The sequence below is a fragment of the Nuphar pumila genome, unplaced genomic scaffold (assembly GCF_984573655.1).
Source record: "Nuphar pumila unplaced genomic scaffold, dmNupPumi1.hap1.1 HAP1_SCAFFOLD_1866, whole genome shotgun sequence".
In the NCBI taxonomy this organism is placed as follows: Eukaryota; Viridiplantae; Streptophyta; class Magnoliopsida; order Nymphaeales; family Nymphaeaceae; genus Nuphar; species Nuphar pumila.
Window position 1 is genome coordinate 11,780 of NW_028323777.1, and position 17,567 is coordinate 29,346.

At 54.6% G+C, this 17,567-nt stretch overlaps 1 protein-coding gene across 1 annotated transcript; it reads right to left on the reverse strand.

The window, feature by feature from the left end:
• Positions 1 to 9,690: 9,690 nt before the first annotated feature.
• On the reverse strand, positions 9,691 to 13,565 carry LOC149809017 (casein kinase II subunit alpha-like). The gene is made up of 6 exons (XM_089995036.1): positions 13,435 to 13,565; positions 12,864 to 12,993; positions 12,346 to 12,515; positions 11,553 to 11,745; positions 10,899 to 11,045; positions 9,691 to 9,969 (listed from the first exon to the last, which is right to left on the reverse strand). The coding sequence occupies exons 1-6, from the start codon at positions 13,563 to 13,565 to the stop codon at positions 9,691 to 9,693; spliced, it is 1,050 nt and encodes a 349-aa protein (XP_089851162.1).
• Between the last annotated feature and the right edge of the window lie 4,002 nt (positions 13,566 to 17,567).

Consider the following 17,567-nt stretch of genomic DNA (forward strand, 5'->3'; position numbering starts at 1 on the left):
ACGGATCTGAAATCGCACGCCATTGAAGGGCTTGGAGCTTGTCCTCATCCTTCGGTGCGTCGGACATGGTCGAACGTCGGTTTGTCCTATCGTGTCAAGGGTGTGTACAGCAAGTATTAGCATGAAACGTAGACTGCGCAGTCTGTAACGCCTTGACGGGGATAATGGGTTAGGGTGAGCTCTGATGCGGTGACTGCACGCTCATTCGTAACAACAGTGGTGAAACGGACGAAATCATAACGTGAATGTATGTCCGACTCGACATGTATAACATTAGCCAAGATTGACCAGCAACTAGCGATCGAGGGTGTTCAGCTAGGGTTCGTAACTTACTGTGACAGGCGTTACTAAATCGCATCGGACGATAAATGATATGCACAGCTGCATACTTCTGATTGATCACCTCACATCATCTTCACGTTTCCTGATTTTTGAGGGTCGTGATTGTTTGCAATCGACGAATATGTCGGGCTGGGTCGGAAAGGACGTGCGATGCAAGTTCGGAATGAATTGCAACAGGTTGCAACAAGACCGCAACACGGCTCGCCACGAACACGCGAATATCCTGTCGCATGCCCAGTTGGCTATATCCGGACGTGTGGGAGTCCGGGCCTGGCTGAAAATAACCACCAGAGCTATGTTGGCTGGGCTACAAGCCTCAGTTTGTCAATGCTGCTCTCCCCAAAAGAGCTTCAACCACCCTTCCTGTGCTCTCAGTGTCCAGAGCGCTGCGAGCGCCAGTGCCAAGGACGCTGGATCCGTCATCACCTCATGCGCCAACTAGTGCCCTCGGAGAAAACGATCGCCAAACCTCACACCTGCACGAATGCAAGTGAGGCTGCCGTTCGGTTTCTCCGAGGCTTCTCCAAAGACATCGCTGGCAGGCGCAGTGCTTTCAGCGCTTGACCAGCTGCATCAGCCCTCTTCCCATTATTCTGAGGCTCAGGCTGCACCGGACTTGCAGCGCTGCCCGGTGAGTCAGATCGTGCCTCCGCCTCGAGGCGCTCTTGCTCCTCCGGGCCCAGGGCCTTCCAGGCAATCCGCGCATCCGCCAGCGCCCCCCCGTTCGCCGAGCGCCAAGCACTCATGAATGCAAAGTACGCAGACGGGCGCTTCTCGGTCGTAGCCGAGCGGCGAGCCTTCTGCTGGCGCCGCCTCCTTTGTGAAGCTGCCTCAGTGGCCCCCTCCTGCACCGCGTGTGCAGCGGAGGCGGACAAGCGAATCTTCGCCTTGAGGCGCTCCTGCACCTCCGGGCCCAGGGCGTTCCAGGCCTTCCGCGCTTCCGCTAGGCTCCCCCCGTTCTCAGCGCGCCACGAGCTCATAAACGAAAAGTACGCAGATGGGCGCTTCTCAGCCGCTGCCGCGCGTGTGTGATACTGGCGCACCTGCAAACGGGGGCCAACCGGAGAAGACCCCACGCCTGCGCGCTCATCGTGTTGAGCCTGTAGATCCCCTTGTGCTGGTGCCTGCTCGGTGGCGCCCCCACCCCCAGCCCTTGCAGCGGAGGCGGACAAGCAAGTCTCCGCCTTAGAGACGCTCCTGCTCCTCTGGGCCCAGGGCCTTCCAGGCTTCCCGCGCCTGAGCAAGGTCACCCCCCGTTTCCGCGCGCCATGAACTCAGGAATGCAAAGTACGTGGATGGCCGCTTGGCGCCTGCATCCTGCGCGGCCGCCCTCCGCCGTGTCAGCGGCAGGCTCGTGCGCGCATCTGCGCCCTCGGCGTGCTCTGAGCTCGCTCGAGCGCGGGTCTCCGCCTTAAGGCGCTCCTGCTCCTCCGGACCCAGGGCCTTCCAGGCCTGCCGGGCCTGCGCAAGGTCGCCCCCGGTCTCGGCACACCAGGAGCTCAGGAACGCGAAGTATGCTGATGGCCGCTTGGCGCCTGCATCCTGGTGGGCCTCTCTCCGCCGTTTCCTTGGCGGGCTCGTACGCGTCTCTGCAATGTCCATTTCAGGGCGGGCCGCAGCTTTGAGGCGCTCCTGCTCCTCCCGGCCCAGGGCCTTCCAGGCCTGCCGGGCCTGCGCAATGTCGCCTCCGGTTTCCGCACACCAAGAGTCGCGAAATGTGGCATATGCCGACGGGGCTTTTGCAGATAGGCGCTCCTTCTTGTCCCTCCGCGCTTTGGAGGCCATCTGCCTACTCATCGCCGCCTCTGCTTGAGTCATGCCTGCATTGTCACATGCGTGCATTTGTCGGGTATCAGCATCCGTCACTTTGATGAACGGGGTGTTGCTTGGGTACCACAATCTACACAGCTGAAGCAGCTTGACAGGAAGCACGTTAATTGGCCGACGCTCTTGAAACACGCATCGTAGAGCCATGTCCATGTGATACATTCAAGAGTTTCCAAGAGTTCCTGTGCAGGCTGCCAGACTTCAAAGGAACATAATCTTGTTTTCGGACGTGATCTGAAGCAACCACATGCACAACTATTTGCCAGACCCGTCGCTCAGCGATTCTCATTGGTTGTGTGTGTTTTGTCTCTTCAAAACCTCAATGAACGGTTTCCAGACCTACATATCTTTCCCTAATCCACAATTTCACTGAACGGCCGGAGCCTGCGCCCTGAACAGCATCCAGTTAGCCAGGCAGCATCAGCATTCCCCTCTTCATACAAAGGGATGCCTCCTTTATTAAGATCTCCAACAAAGATCAAACTCTGTAACTGTTACCGACAAGTTCCGCGTCGCAAGAGGAGTGCAGCGCACCCATCTTGTGAGCCTTGGCATCCAAGCTTGCGATTGCGTCTTCCAACGTCACATCGGACGGTGTGTGGCGTTTGCCAAGCGACTTTGACAGCGAGCCATGAGCAAAGTACGGCCCAAAGCGGCCAGTCCGCACTTCAATGGGAAGCCCTGTCTCAGGGTGCACCCCCAGCTGCGCAAAGCCTTCAAGGACTTCCACGGCGCGCTCGAGTGTGATCTGGACAGGGTCCTCTTTCACTGGGAGCGGCACCCTTCGCAATGCTCCGGAGTCCAACAGCGTCTCGATGTACCTGCGACTTGGAGTGTTGTCAGCTTTGCGCAGCAGGTCACACGGCGACCGCTTTAACAACTGCGTAGGATCAGTAATGGGGTTCGACACCCATTTCTGCTCCGATCATGCATTTTCAGGGATACAGACCCACGTTGAAGACTGCCTGGCGAAGCACTGGGAAGTGTGCAGAAGAACCAGAAACCTTGGAGCTTGTGTGTCTCAGCACGGCCTTTGACAAAGATGCGCCCCCATTTCGGACCTTCATGCCTCTTGTGCACAAATACAGATGACCATTCGTATGATGCCAGGATTTGGCGGAGTTCAACAGAGTCTCGATGCAGCAAGAGCCGGCAGCTAGGGTGTTGTCATCCTTGTACGGCAGGTCACACGGCAACCAATGCCATTCATGTGCCCTATGTCCTCTTGACTTGACCACTGCATGGTACGCAGGGTTGAAGCAGAACCAGACACCTTGGCGCAAGCGCAAGCTCACCCTACGACCTCTGAAGAATCGCCAGCAGCCCTGTCTTTCAAGCGCTCTTGTGGTGTCCGAAAGCAACGCGGATTGTGCGACGCTAGATATCTCGAAACGACCTACAAAGCTTCGCTTTCAACCCTGTCTTTTGAAACCTCCTGTGCATATATGATAGACGGCCAAAAAATCCTCTCTCATATGATGTCGAGATTTGGCGGGGTTTTAGCTACTGCGCAAACCCGCTCTTGCAGCTCTTGATCCCTGCACATGTACCAAACAAAGCACAAAGCATTTAGCCTCGGCAAACATTCACGAGTCGTACCGTACATATCAAATGCCCATTTCGCTTCCCAGGATGCTCGTACTTACGAATCACACCAGCATGCAGCCTCCAACTTCCGCGAAGACGAGGAAAGGAAGCGCACCAACCGAACGGCCCAAGCCGGGTGTACACAGGATGACCGGAAGCTGGATGACTGCCCAACAACACATTGCTGACCTCATTCACGTCCTGGGAAAACGACAGCGGTCGGACGTACGTACATGGCTCCGCGCGGTCGTCCCCTGCATTCCGCGCGTAGTTTGAACACCCGACAAACCCCCCCGACCTCGACAGTTTCAAGTGCAACAACCCCGTCCCACACACAGGGCATTGCTGACTGTTTGTCTCGTCATCACGCGGCGGAAACAGGCTCAGCGCAAGCCGGCGTTCCAGCGCTTGGAGCACGGCAGAGACTTCGACGTCCTTGATCGCCTCGACGGACTCCGTGAGTTCCCGCCAAAACGCGTCGACGACGGCGTCGCGGTGGCGGGAGCCGGCGCTGATGAGGTCCAAGGAAGCTTCCATGTCCGAGGTGTAGTTATAGTCGACCCACCGCGGAAAGAACTCCTCAAGAAAGGTGCATAGGATGCGACCCTTGGCGGTTGGAACCAGGGAGCGGCCTTGCTTGACCACATAGTCCCTGCAATAATCACTTGCATGCATGAGAGCAGCTGTCTATGAGCGCTGAGAACTCATCGAGAAATCCTTTGCTTCGCCAGATTGGGTTTTGGGACCCAGCTTTGTCCTCAAACACACACTTGTAGCCATCTGAACCCAAAAATTGTCTGGTCCGGCGAATGATGAAGATGATAAATGTGTTTACAATTTTTGCTGCCGCGTCCACATGAACATTGACACGAGTAGCGGCAGAAACCAAAATGCGTATTGTATTGCAGCCTCCCAGCCCTAACGCCGACCCTGACGCCAGCGCCTGGGTCCGTTCGAGTATTCATTTCTTTTCGTCTGTCACACCGTGGAAACGTGACACTGCGTTGAAGACCCATGGAAACGGCAAATGAGGTTCACACTTGAACCAGACGTGCCTTCCGTACAATCTGCTCCACCATAGCATGTGTAAGGCAAAAGTTGACAACAATCACGAACAGGGAGCTAGACGAACGAAGGTGGCGACGGAGCAGCAGGCCTTCACCTCTCCAATGCTACGCAAATGTGGGGTTTGAGCCCCGTGCCTGCCCCAGAAAATCATGCATTGTCAGGCATCTAGAACCACAAATTAAACTGCCAGCCTGGAAGCACTGCACCTCTCCACGAGTACTCGCAGGATCCCAGCGTATGTCGACGGCCTCCCAATCCCAAGCTCCTCCAGCCGTTTCACAAGGCTCGCCTCCGAAAAGCGCCCCCCAGCCGAAGTGAAGTGCTCGTCGACTTGGCAGCTCACCAGCTGCAGCTCCTGCCCCGGGACGAGGTTGGATATGTCAGCAAACGCGGCCCCGTCGAGCTCCTCTTCCGCCCCCCCACCACCCTCGAGCGCGGTGCCTGCCTCGGCATCTGCAATAGCATCATCTTCGGGGGATGGCGCTAACCCAGCTCGAATGCTTGAAGTCTGCCACCACGCGGCCAGGTATCCGCGATGCTCCAGACTTGAAGACGAGAGCGCGAGGGTGTAGACGCCTTGGCTATCTAGAGATACGCGAGCCTGCACAGCGCTGCTTACTGAAAGGCGATTCAATATTGGAACCTAGCCGGATCGTTGTTGACTAGGACGTTCTGCAGTGGCACGCACGTAGAGCTTGAGAAAGGCTGGGAGTGGGAGTGCTTGGCCCGGTCATACCATTTCCAGACCGAAACTGACCAGAAGAGCTACGAAGTTCCCAAGTAGTTCATGGAGTTGCGAATGTCCATGTGAATGCGGTAGTGATGTAAAAGGACATGTCATCATTATGAAAAGAAGCCTGAGTTTTGCCATAATTCAGTACACCACCCATATAGATAGCATTGTCGCCATCCATAAAGCCACAGTGCGCACTACCTGTGATTCGGATGTGAACAGTTGGCTGGTGGTCATGGTAGCACACTTTCTCAAGCAGTACTTGGACTTTCCAGTGCCCATGTGGATGCGATAGGGCTGTAACATGGTACATCGGTAGTCCTCCCAACAGGCCACGCACCGTCTTGTATTTTGCATCGCTCATTTGACTGGCGATGGTTCGAAGCCAGATGAGGCGATACAGGGAACGGGCGGTGTCTGCAGTACTATGGCTGGGCAGCTCCGGGCGGTTCAGGACGTCAGTGGCCACGATGGCTTCGTGCGCTTCTTGCGCGTTTTTCACCTTTGTCTTGTAGACGCGCGGAATCGCAGGGACGAAGGCTGACTCATATGAGTGTGCGATCGCATTGCGGATGTCGGCGATGCGTTCCGCAGACACCGATGTTCCGTCCGTGCGGTGGTATGTGCTGAAGCCCTCTGCATCATCAACATTTAAGCATGAGTCATCGCTTAAAAAAAGTAGACACGGTGCTCAACTATAGAAGGTTATGCCGTTGACTTGCAGGCTGGACGTGCTCCGGCAGACACAGTATGGGGAGTGTAGTTGTGCAAACTTGAAGGCGTACTATGTGACGCTTCTGTGTATCGAAAGGCCAACAGCGCTATATCTCGAATAGCGCTCTATGTATTTGAGATAGGCCTCTGGCTGACCAGTATCTCAAGAGACCGCACTTCAATGCTGCAGAAGAGTCCAACGACCAGCGAGGGCATCACTGATAAAAGAAGGAAGAGCAGAAAAGGCACCTTCAAACAAAAACTGTGCATTTGTCATCGTCTTGGATGCGGAGAACCCTAACCAGCGGGAGGCGTCCTGCTGCAGTGTGGACGTGGTGTAGGGAGCCGAAGGGCTGGACTTGCGGGAGCCTTTCTTAACATCAGCAACAACAACACAACCTGCTTGCTTAAGGACCTCCACCGCCTCCTCTGCGGCCTCCTTTGTAGTGTCCTCGCCCTTGCCTGTGGGCACTCCACGGATAGCAGACAGATGTGCTTGGACCTGCATCAGGGACCAGCCTCATCTCATCGGTGTTGTGTTTTGCACTGCTGGTTTCTGCGATCGTGGTGCATCGCTGTAATCCTTCCGCCCTTGAAGTTCGATATAAGGGAAAGAAGGCAACGGAGAACGGGGCGTTGCTCAGTTTGTTCGGGGTTGGATTTGTGCTGGTTGCGGCAACGCCGTGGCTCGAGTCGAGCCGCACCTGCCGGCCTGAGGGCGTGGCTAGTGTCGCCCAGACGGTGTAGTACGCTTGAGGGCAGAAGACCTCCAGCTTGGCCTCTAGCTCGCAGATCAGCCGAAGCGCCACACTCTGGACACGCCCTGCGGACTTGGGCCCGGGCAGCTTCCTCCAAAGGACGGGGGAGAGTGTGAAGCCGAGGAGATAGTCGATGGACAGCCGTGCAAGATAGGCATCTACCAGCGGTTGACTCACCTGACGCGGCGCCGCCATCGCCGCCAGCACTGCATCCTTCGTGATCTCGCTGAATGCAACACGCGCTACAGTGCAGCCGCCCAAGGTGCTGTGAGCCTGCGCATGCGGTGATGTGAAGGACAGGGGTCACAAACGCTTGCCACAATATTGCTGGACATCTGCACCATCCCAACTGACGGGCCCGCCATACGACAACGTCCGAAAAAGATTTCTGCGCTGCCACAGGAGTGGCGTTGATTTCGAGAAAGATAGCGACGGCGCCACACGTGTACAAAGAGATGAATGGCATAGTGAGAAACACTGCAGCTCTGACGAGATCAAAGGTAAGGGGTCCAAAGTGCAAGGAAAGGCCGGACAAGCTCAATGTGCTAGATTGTGTGTCGTCGGCGAGAGATCATCAATCACGGCTGACAGGGTTACTGGCGCACCTTGAAGAGCTCGACGAGGTGCCACGAGATGGCCTCGCCTTCCCTATCCGGGTCCGTTGCCAGGATGAGATGCTGGGTGTTCCTCAAGTAGTGCTCCAGCTCTGATAGCGTGCGCAATGCCCTCTCGTTCGACTCCCATTGCATCTTGAACTTGTCCGCTGGGTCTATCCCGTTCCCTCGCATTAGCTGCCGCACGTGCCCGTAGCTCGCCTTGACGACATAGCCGTCACCGAGAAAGCCCCCTATCTTGCGAGCCTTGGTTGGTGACTCCACGATGACAAGCGTGTGAGCATGGCAAACGAGTGCGCTCTGCAAAGTCGGAGCGTGCAACATGAAAACGTAGAAGGAAGTTTCGGAAGAGCAGTACCACCAGATGGCAAGCGTCACGGTACGCCAGGCGCAGCTGTTACCACTCGTTCGAACATAGATCAATGGCATCTGTGCATATCTGCAAGCCTGGCTTGCTGGCTCTTCATTGCAATGCTTGAACCCTGACAACACGCTCGTCAGAGGACCATACGGCGAACGAGTTTAGAAGTAAGCATGCACCTATGTAACACCCAGTTGTGGTTGGATTTTTTGCCAAAGAGATTGACGTGGAGACTTCGCCATGGTGGCTGCGAACACGGGTGTAGATACAAGAACACCATGCGTGGTGAATTGACTGCAGAAATAGCTACCCAAAACAGAAAAAACATTCCTCTTCGAAACCCAGGTCTCTCGTCAAGCCATGTGGACACCGAAACCGGAGCAATTGCCAGGGGTGATAGCGGCGCACCTTCCTCTTGCGGAGCAGCACCTTGGACGCCCAAAACGATAACAAGCGCATGCTTGTAAATTTATATCATCTGATAATAGTTTGTGCGCATGAAAGGGGAATATGCCTGAAGTCTTGCACCGAACTTGCAAAGCTGCGCGCTGGATGAAGCGCAATACAAGAGAGGCAATACAGCAAATCGATCCCCTTCCATCATGAAGAACAGACAGATTCTAAATACCAGACGGACCGAAACGGAACGGGAAGAGATTAGGCAGACTACCTGCGTACTGAAATTGCGTCCGAACGCGCAAGACAGGCCCTCTCCACTTATTCGCTCACCGCTTGACGAACTGCCAACACGCCTTTGTGATGGAGCAAGCCCATGCAAGCATTCTCATTGTGTCACAGGCTGTGCTTCGACAACAAGACGCTCCTGTGAGTGGTCTATCCTGAGATACCCAGCGTGGCGTAACGCCGTTCGGCAACGCGTTGAAACACAAAGGCCATCATGCTCACGTCATCTGCACCACGGCGATTCTTAAGGCTGGTGGACAGTCTCGATGCATTACATGTGTCGGCCGCACGGCTGATCTGAGAATATCGTACACATGACATGCATACCTGCCCATGCCCTCGTGGCGTCATCTGGAGGGCTGCCGACGCACGCCGGCTCTCAGCGTGTGGCAAGTCTGTCCTATCGCGGCAACACATCGATCACACCTCCCATGGCCGACAATTACAGGCAACCATGCGGGGTTCATTTCACCTCGATGCCGCAATCATTCGATGAAGCACTTTGCCACCGTGTATGCGACCGGCATGCCCATGTCAGCACTCCTGCTGGTATACACCGGCAGCAACATGCAGCGTGTCCTGTTTTACAACAGACACTTTTGTTTGGCATGTCGGCAAATCGCCATAATGGAGGCTTTCACGGCCATGGAGGTCTTTGCTAAGCTGGTTCAGGCACTCACCATGCGCATCGGCAACTCAGCTCGATGGGTGCGCTGTATGTGAGATCGCATCCAAACAAGCGTGTGTCAGCATCTGTGCCATCGATGCGCACAAATACTCAAAAGCAACGCGCCACAGCTTTGCTCGCTAGAAAGCCCATCCCACGGACAGCATGCCGAACAACATGCCGGTGCTCGCAACGAACAAGCACCCTACTCCCCCCGACCTCTCATCAAGCGTATCAGCACCGGGGCAGCTCTCTAGAGACAGACATCGACATCACATCAACAGCTCTCTAGAGATATCCCAGCGCAACGCCTCGAGCTTGTCACAAGCCTTTTGTTAAACGTCGGGCGTGTCGACGTCAGCGTCGTTGATGCGAACAGGGTCAAAGTACGAGTGCGCCATGGCCTGCTTGCAGGTGAGACGCTCCTGGTGGTCGTAGCGGAGGATTTTGTCGAGAAAATCAATGCCCTCCACTGATACGAGGTGCTCGTTGTCCGACGTGATGAACTTGGTCCACGCCTTTCGAGTGTGCTTGCCGACCAGTTCTACGAGGCCGCGGTCCAGCTCAAGGCCGTACTTGCCCAGGTACGTGTACAGCTCGTCAGTCCCCAGGACCTGCAAACCCAAAAAACACTCATTTCCTGGTTGCAGCAGACATGCATACATGCATGCCCTCGGTCGTGCTGGGTTCGTGATGCAAGCTGACTTCATAAACAGCTCGTTCAGCGGATGAGCGGTGGCTGCATGGCCACACCCTGTCATCTACACGCAGTCGGACCGAAATGGTGAGTGCAGCCAGAAGCTTCTTAATTATCACGCAAGGTTCATGTAAAGTACCGTTATGTACAAGTACCTTGCAGTACCGGTCTGTTATTTCTGCGCTGGCATAAACGGCCCATGCTTCGCATCGGGCATCCACAATGGGAGAGATCAAAATCAACAGAGGTCAGCAAGCAGCGAGACACATATTCAAAGCTTGTGACGTTTTGCTTTACGAGTGGGCTGCAAAATGCCCGGAAACTGATGCAGGAACTGGTTTCGATGCCCCTGAACACCAGGGTGGGGTAGCCATGCACACGCTCGTATGTGACCATGCAGCCTCAGCTGAAACGCTGCTGTTGCTGCTGGTCATGAACGAGCTGTACATGGGATGGATGTATCAGCGGAGAGCTGGCATTTGCTTTTCAAGCGGTTTTTGGTTCTGCGACCCGGCTCCACTTTGACTGCAGCAGCGGGTGCGTGCACGGCGGACAGGCAGATTGATCGTTGAATATAATGCGCTACGCCATGCACACGATCCTTTCAGGGCGAATGACCGCTCGAGAGAGTAAGTCGATTGGCTGAGAGACGGGATATGAGCTGATGCACGGTCTCATGACCAAAGAAAGATATGTGACTTCTTCGTTTCCGACAGTACCGCATCCACATTGGCAAACCAATGACCCGAGTCATACTTGGAGTTGCCAGTGTCCATGTGAATGTGTGTTATTGTACTCAGAAACAACAGCAATCAAGCCATGGGAGGCACCAAGCCAGAGCAGCACCTTGGCAATCTTGACTAGCTGGTCAGCGTTGTCGTGGCCATAGAAGAAAGGCTCTTTGCGGAACATCATGCCTGCCAGGGTGCACCCCAGGGACCACAAGTCTAAGCTGTAGTCGTAGTCTTGGAGGTCCACTAGCAGCTCAGGCCCCTGCAACCACCACACCATCAGAACACACCCTGAGAACGGAGAAAGCAGTGGGGCGCGCCCCCCCCCCTCCCCCCACCCTTGCAGAATCAACTGTACAATATGCATCGTGGCATACGGGCGGTATCGCCTCACAGGTTGGCTTCGTTGTCCACGTTGCGTCGATCATCATTTCCCTGTCGGGGTGTTTTTCGAAGTTCATTTTTTCACTTGCCGTGAGCTGGATAGCTATTGATCAGTTTCCCAGCGCAACCAAACATCTCACTTGTTGTCTATACCACGGTAAAAAGCATATTTGATGTGCAGTAACATCTGTTTGTCTGCGATGTCAAGGCGCTGAATGCCAAGCTATCGGTGCTGGCAGGCCCACCCCAGAGCTCAGCCATTGTTCTCACTGCTGACCCAAGATATCACTCGATCTTTGACACACTTGACAACGTGATTGGCACTGATCGCGCTATCGTCGCCGATAGCAAAAGCCGTGGGGCCCAGAGGGCGGAGCGAGCGCGCCTTGAAGTAGCGAGATGCCACCCGTGTGTTGTACTCGCGTCCCGGGAAGTAGAACTCTGCCAGGCCCCAGTCGATGAGGCGGAGCTGGCGGCGTGAGTGATCGATCATGATGTTATGCGGCTTCACATCCCGATGCATGATGCCCTGGCTGTGGCAGAAGTCCAGCGCCTTCAACAGCAGGAACATGTAGTACCTACAAACGGAGCCACGCACTCTTCCCGGCTGGTCCCAGGTTGACGATGCTGTTTGAGTGCGTACTGGATTTCGATGCTTTGCCAGTCGTCCTCTGTCACGGACATCAGCATAGATGAGCAGCCTTACCGTCATAGGATCATCAAACATCTATGGGGATATGATCGCGATGCCAGTTTGCCAGGCAGACGCCCATGTGTATGCTACCAAAGTTGGTGCTTGTGCTGCACCCACAGATTGCACCACTCACGCTCATGAGCTGTATCCATGCCGTGGTGAAAGTGCACCTCTGCGTACTCATGTGTATATGTTTGCCCTCTTGAAAAGCACGATAACCAGGTGTGAGTCCAAGTCCAAGAAATGTCCAAGAAATGCCATGGAGTCTTGGATGCCGCAACATCGACAACACCGCCATACCTGATACACAGATCACCAACAAGCTCATTGATTAAACTCAGCCTGCCTATCACTTCTTGACCCAACGGCATTGCATCCGCATCCTCACATTGGCGATGCACCCTGACACAAGGATATGTGTTGCCCTGACCTGCTGACAGCTAGGAGAATGTATACGGGAGATAGCAACAGAAATGCATCGCACCTGATGTCGTAATCTGAGAATGTGGGGTACAGAACTTTGAAGTCTGTGTTGTTGACGTGCTCAAATATGAGGCTGGGCGTTCTCGAGTGTGTGTCTCGAACTACGTCCAGAAGCTTGATCAGGTTGGGACCCCCGTACAGATTTTGAAGGATCTTGATCTCACGTTTAATCTGCACGGCAGCAGCATTCGTTGCCCATTCATCTCCCTTCTTTAATGGTAAGCTGTCCCAGTGACACACCCCACTCCCCGGAAAATGGGCTCCCAGACAGTTCTGTGGACCTTGCTGCCAACAAAATCATCCACGAGATGCTGAGCCATGATCGCTGTATCTGATCTCGAAAAGAGAGATACCGTTGCATTCCCGCTCTAGCTCCTTGTCCGTTTGGCCTCCCCTGTCATCTGTTGCAAGGCGAGCATCAACCGAAAGACATCAACATACATGAAGCGGAATCAGTTGCGGGAGTACAGGAGACACGAGCTTCAAAAGGACTCATCACTGGGCAGACTTGCTGCATACCTTCTTCTTCTTGACAGGCTTGAGGATTTTGATGATGCACTTCTCATTATTTGTGACGTTGACACCTTCAAACACCTCGCTGTACTTTCCCCTCCCAACCTTTCTCACAACCTCGTAATCATCTTGGGACCTGAGGCATCACTGAGGCTGTTCAGTATGCACAAGTCTTGAATGCAGGACCAGCCAAGATCAAAGCGACACATGCATTTGCGTAGGCCATAGAACAGCAGCCCGTTCTCAAGCAGAATATGCAGAGGAATACTGCTTCAGCCGAAAGCATTTGCCTCGTCCAGGGGGAACGACGTGTTTGAGCTGGACCAAGTGCTTCTACGCACTCACAAGCTGCCACTCACTCGCCAGCGAAACAGAAAGCTGCAGGAGAGTCTCCACGTTACAAAAATCGCCGAAAACACAATCCTCCAGATACGCAACGGCAAGGTTATGAGGCACCCGATGGCACCCGATGGCACCAGCCTTGAACTCTGTTCGCCGTCGTGCACCGTCGCAGGTGAGGCTCCTGCGAACGAACATGTACTTCGATATTTCGTGTTCATCATAGGGCAGACCGTACCCCCACGATACGCTCAGGTTCTCGTACTCCCAGTACTCTTTGGGCTTTGTCAAATTGACGTCAGCGTAAACAGAGCTTGTGCTTGTTTGGCCCTGGGAGCTCCGTTTTGCTTTTTGAAACCTTTGGGCCATGGTGTCGACTTTCGTTGGTAATGGCACAAGTGAGTATGTCTGCCAGAACGCAGATGGGCTGCTAGGGGACTTGCGAGCCGAGTGACGAACAGATCCAGGGAGGACAACACGAGGAGAGGACAGTGAGAAGAACACAGAAGAGTATCTGTGAAGCTTCAGATGCAGGGGCATTGGCATCGATACGAAAAGCTACAAGGGATGCTGGTCGGAGTGCTCGAACACATTCCGACACACTCAAGAGCTAACGATGAATGGGGAGGCGACCACAATGGTTGACGAAGACAAAGTTATCCGCTAAAATGGAGCTACTTCATTGTGCCTCGTCGCTCCAGGGCCGCCGAAGCTCCACGACTGCATCAACGTGAACAAGGCGTTTGAGTCTCAAATTGAGATGAATCAGCCCACTCACGATGCTCGAGGTCGAGTGCGCACTGGATCCCCATTGTACCAAAGCTTCTCAACTTCCTGGCACAAAGCATCGAGAAACATTGCAAGATGCATAGTTTTGTTTCACATTCGTTGAGAAAGTCGCACGGCGCACTGTGACTTGAGCTGCAAGGTCATCTCTCCGACACATACGTGTCGGTATGCGTCGCAGTTGCAGTTGCAGCTGAGGAACACGCATGTGTGCCCTTCTGTTCACAGGAAATGCTTCACACTCGCGCTAAGATCGGCGCACTAAGATTCAGTCGAACGGCCTCGAGCATAGCTGCTCCCTGTTGCAGAGCGTTCAATGACGTGTGTATGGAGTGATAATGTCGTCCAGCAGCTTTTCGACGGACGCCACTGACACGATGCAAATCGCAGGCTGTTTGAACAGCTATCTGTAGCTGGCGAGTTCACTGAGAGAGCCCCGTCGTCGCACCCATTAAATTCAAAAATGGGAAACTTGTAGTTTTGCTATGTATGCACTGCGACGTCAATGCAGAATTTACGTCAACATGGAGTTAAAGAAGGATATTCTTTTTTATTTGCACCTCGTGCAAGCACACCGGCAGCTCAAGTAGGTGGCCTCCGGTTGCTGCTGCTTGCCACGGCACCCTCCATACAGGCTGCCCTGCGTAGTCTGTATGGAGGTTGTGCTGACAGTGGACATCACATAACGATTATAGCGCAACATTCCATTGCATAAGGAGCAACGTGGTCGGGCGATGTATCCTACTGGACGCAAATATCATTAGCAAAGCTTGCACTCAACATGTTGGAATTGCCCCAAGAACACTACACAAAGAAAAGCAGGTTCGCCCAGGTTTGACAAATGACAGATACTTCCCTTGTGAGGATTGATGAGTGATAGTGGAGTCCTAAGTTCTTGAAAGCTCTCTGAGTTTTTACATGTCATTATGCTTGTTATTACTTACCGTAGCAAGCATCGTTGCTGGTCAAGTTCAAACACAAAAGCAAAGTGCATTGCTCGTTTACTACTTGTGCGGCACGCACAGCTGAAGCACCAGCGCCAAATCCCTCATCCTTGCAATTGAGATAACCATTTCAACATGCCAGGCCATGCTAGCTGGCAATGAAGACGATGCAGGGTAAGAAACATGGCATTACTTGAGAGGGTAGGATTTACAATCGACTCCTGGACTCTTTGCTTCACGAAAGAATATGACACACAATCAATTTACTTATTCATGGCTGTAATTGGTTAGCCTGAGCTGCAGATTTATGACTGTTTATGCAACAATGCACCCACAAGACTATCACAATTCTCTCAACCTGCGATCAACACCACAACCAGCGCACATGCACTGATGACCAGCCCCCAGCGATGCAGCACCACTTTACGCTGGAAATCATGGTAGGGCATCACAAAGCGAGGAGAGACAGAGTGCACTGCATCATCCCCGGCAGACACTCCCCCATCGAAGTATTCCCCATGCAGCAATCGCTCAGCCACCTCTGCTGCAGTCATTGCAGCGGGGTTGAGAGAAGGCACGACTGATGCAGCGCTTGGCCCAACACGAGCAGCCTTCGCCCCAGCTGCGCGGCCGATGCGAACATCCGTCTGCACGATGTGCACATCTGTGCGCACGGCGTGTACATCTGCGTCTGCTGCGTGTACATTCATCTCTACCACATGCACATTGAGTTGTATGCTGCTCTCAGCCGGCGGAGTTTCGTTCTTAGCAACGTCCACGCCCGTAGAAGCTTCCGACGTGATCGTGCTATGCCACGATTCAGCCCGCGTCACCTCAAGCGGAGGCAGGCCTGAAAGTGCTCCGCCGTCTGGCAGAGGAAGATCCTCAAAAGGAGTTGCAAAGGGCGAATCGCGCTGAGCGGCCTCGTCATCGCCCACAGGAACCAAATGATCACCAAGCGGAGCAGGGATGGACCCCCCAGAGCCCCTCAACGGGCCTACATTGCTTTCGGATGGGTCCCCAGGCGCTTTGTGCGGTGCAGCACCTGCAGGGCTCTCTCCTGAAGTCTCCGGAATAGATTCCGGGGCGCTTGAAGTAGCAGGGGCGTCAGCTTCCACATCATCCACAGGAGCACCTGCTGATTCCCTCGAAGCATAACGTGTATCCTCCTCATTTTGCTCGCCACCACTGTCCTCTCCTAACCCCACGAGTTTTCCAACGCAGGAAAGCATTTCAGAAGATCCGTCGGTCAGCTCCGCACAGGCAGTCTTAAGTCGAGCATTTCCAGGCAGCCCCATCTGCGCAATGGATGACAGTTCAGCTGGCACATGCTCTGCAGATAGGTTTGTGCAGCGACGCGTCATCGCGCTGATCGGCCGTGACGCCAACATACAATGGCTGAGCTCCTTGAAGATGAGGGCGAGGAAGCAGACATACAGTCCAAGAACGATCGAGACAATCGCGAGCGTGGCCAGTGACTCAACCCAGCGTCGCATGCTCCTCGTCTTGCTCCGTGTTGCAGCCTCTTCATTGTGCGATGCATGCTCGGCCCCGGCCGAGCTGGTAGGCTTTTCTGTGGGATGCTCGGAAGCAGCGAGCGCTGGGCGCTGAGAGTTGGCAGAAGCACTTTGCGACCTGGCCGTGGGCTGCAGAGATGTGGACCTGACGGTTGGCTGGAGGGATGTTGATGCGAGAATGCGGGGATCAGCTTGAAAGCGGAGAGTGCTGCCGATATCCGTCCGCTGCATGGGCGGCAGTGTCTGGGCTCTCTTGGTATCAGTCAACCTACGCGACCCTTCCGATGCCAAAAGTGACGAATCACTGCTGCGATCACCAATATCCCCCGCACATGCGCCCATCGTTGCAGATCCCGGGATATTCTGACGTTGCGGCATGTCAGTAGCCAATGCGGCATCGTTCTCGCCTTGCGAGCCACCCTGGGACTGCTCCATGTACCCCAAGGAAGCATTCGCTGCTGCAGACTCCTTTGATTGCAGTCCCTGAGACCCAGGGGGACTAATTCGATAGGCTGCGTTTGCTGCCACGTCCTCAGAATGGCACGGGGCTGTGACAGCGCTGGCGGGAAGCGCCTGCGGGCGCCTTTTGCGCCTCACGACTGCCCCGTACTTGAGCGCTCTGCTGGTGACCGAGGCTTGAGCATGCCAGCTAACCCCCTGCCCACCTGAATTGGACTTCTCACCTCCAGAGCTCAATGCTGCGCTTGCAGTATCAAATGCGCTCCGCATGAAACCACCGACGCCTCCTGCCAATGCACTGTCATTTGCGACCTTGCTCCTCACAGCATCTCCTGAACACACACCCGCCACATCTTCCTGCAGTGCCTGATCTGCTGCTGATGAGCTAGTTCCAAGGGAAGGGGGCAGGGGCGGGGCGTCTTGGAATGCTTCAGCGTTTGCCTCTTCTCTTGCGGTCTGCGGAGAAGCAGCCGCCAGATCTTGACCTCGTACAGCCGGCAGCTGTTTGTCATTCATCTGAGTTACTTCGGACACGGATGAGTTATCGCAGAGCGCCTTTGTTGCCTGCTTCTCCCCTTGCAGGACACCCTCGTTGATCTGACCTGCTTCAACCCCGTGCGCACACATCTCCTTCGATGTTGTTGGCAACCCTTTGACCGCAGACT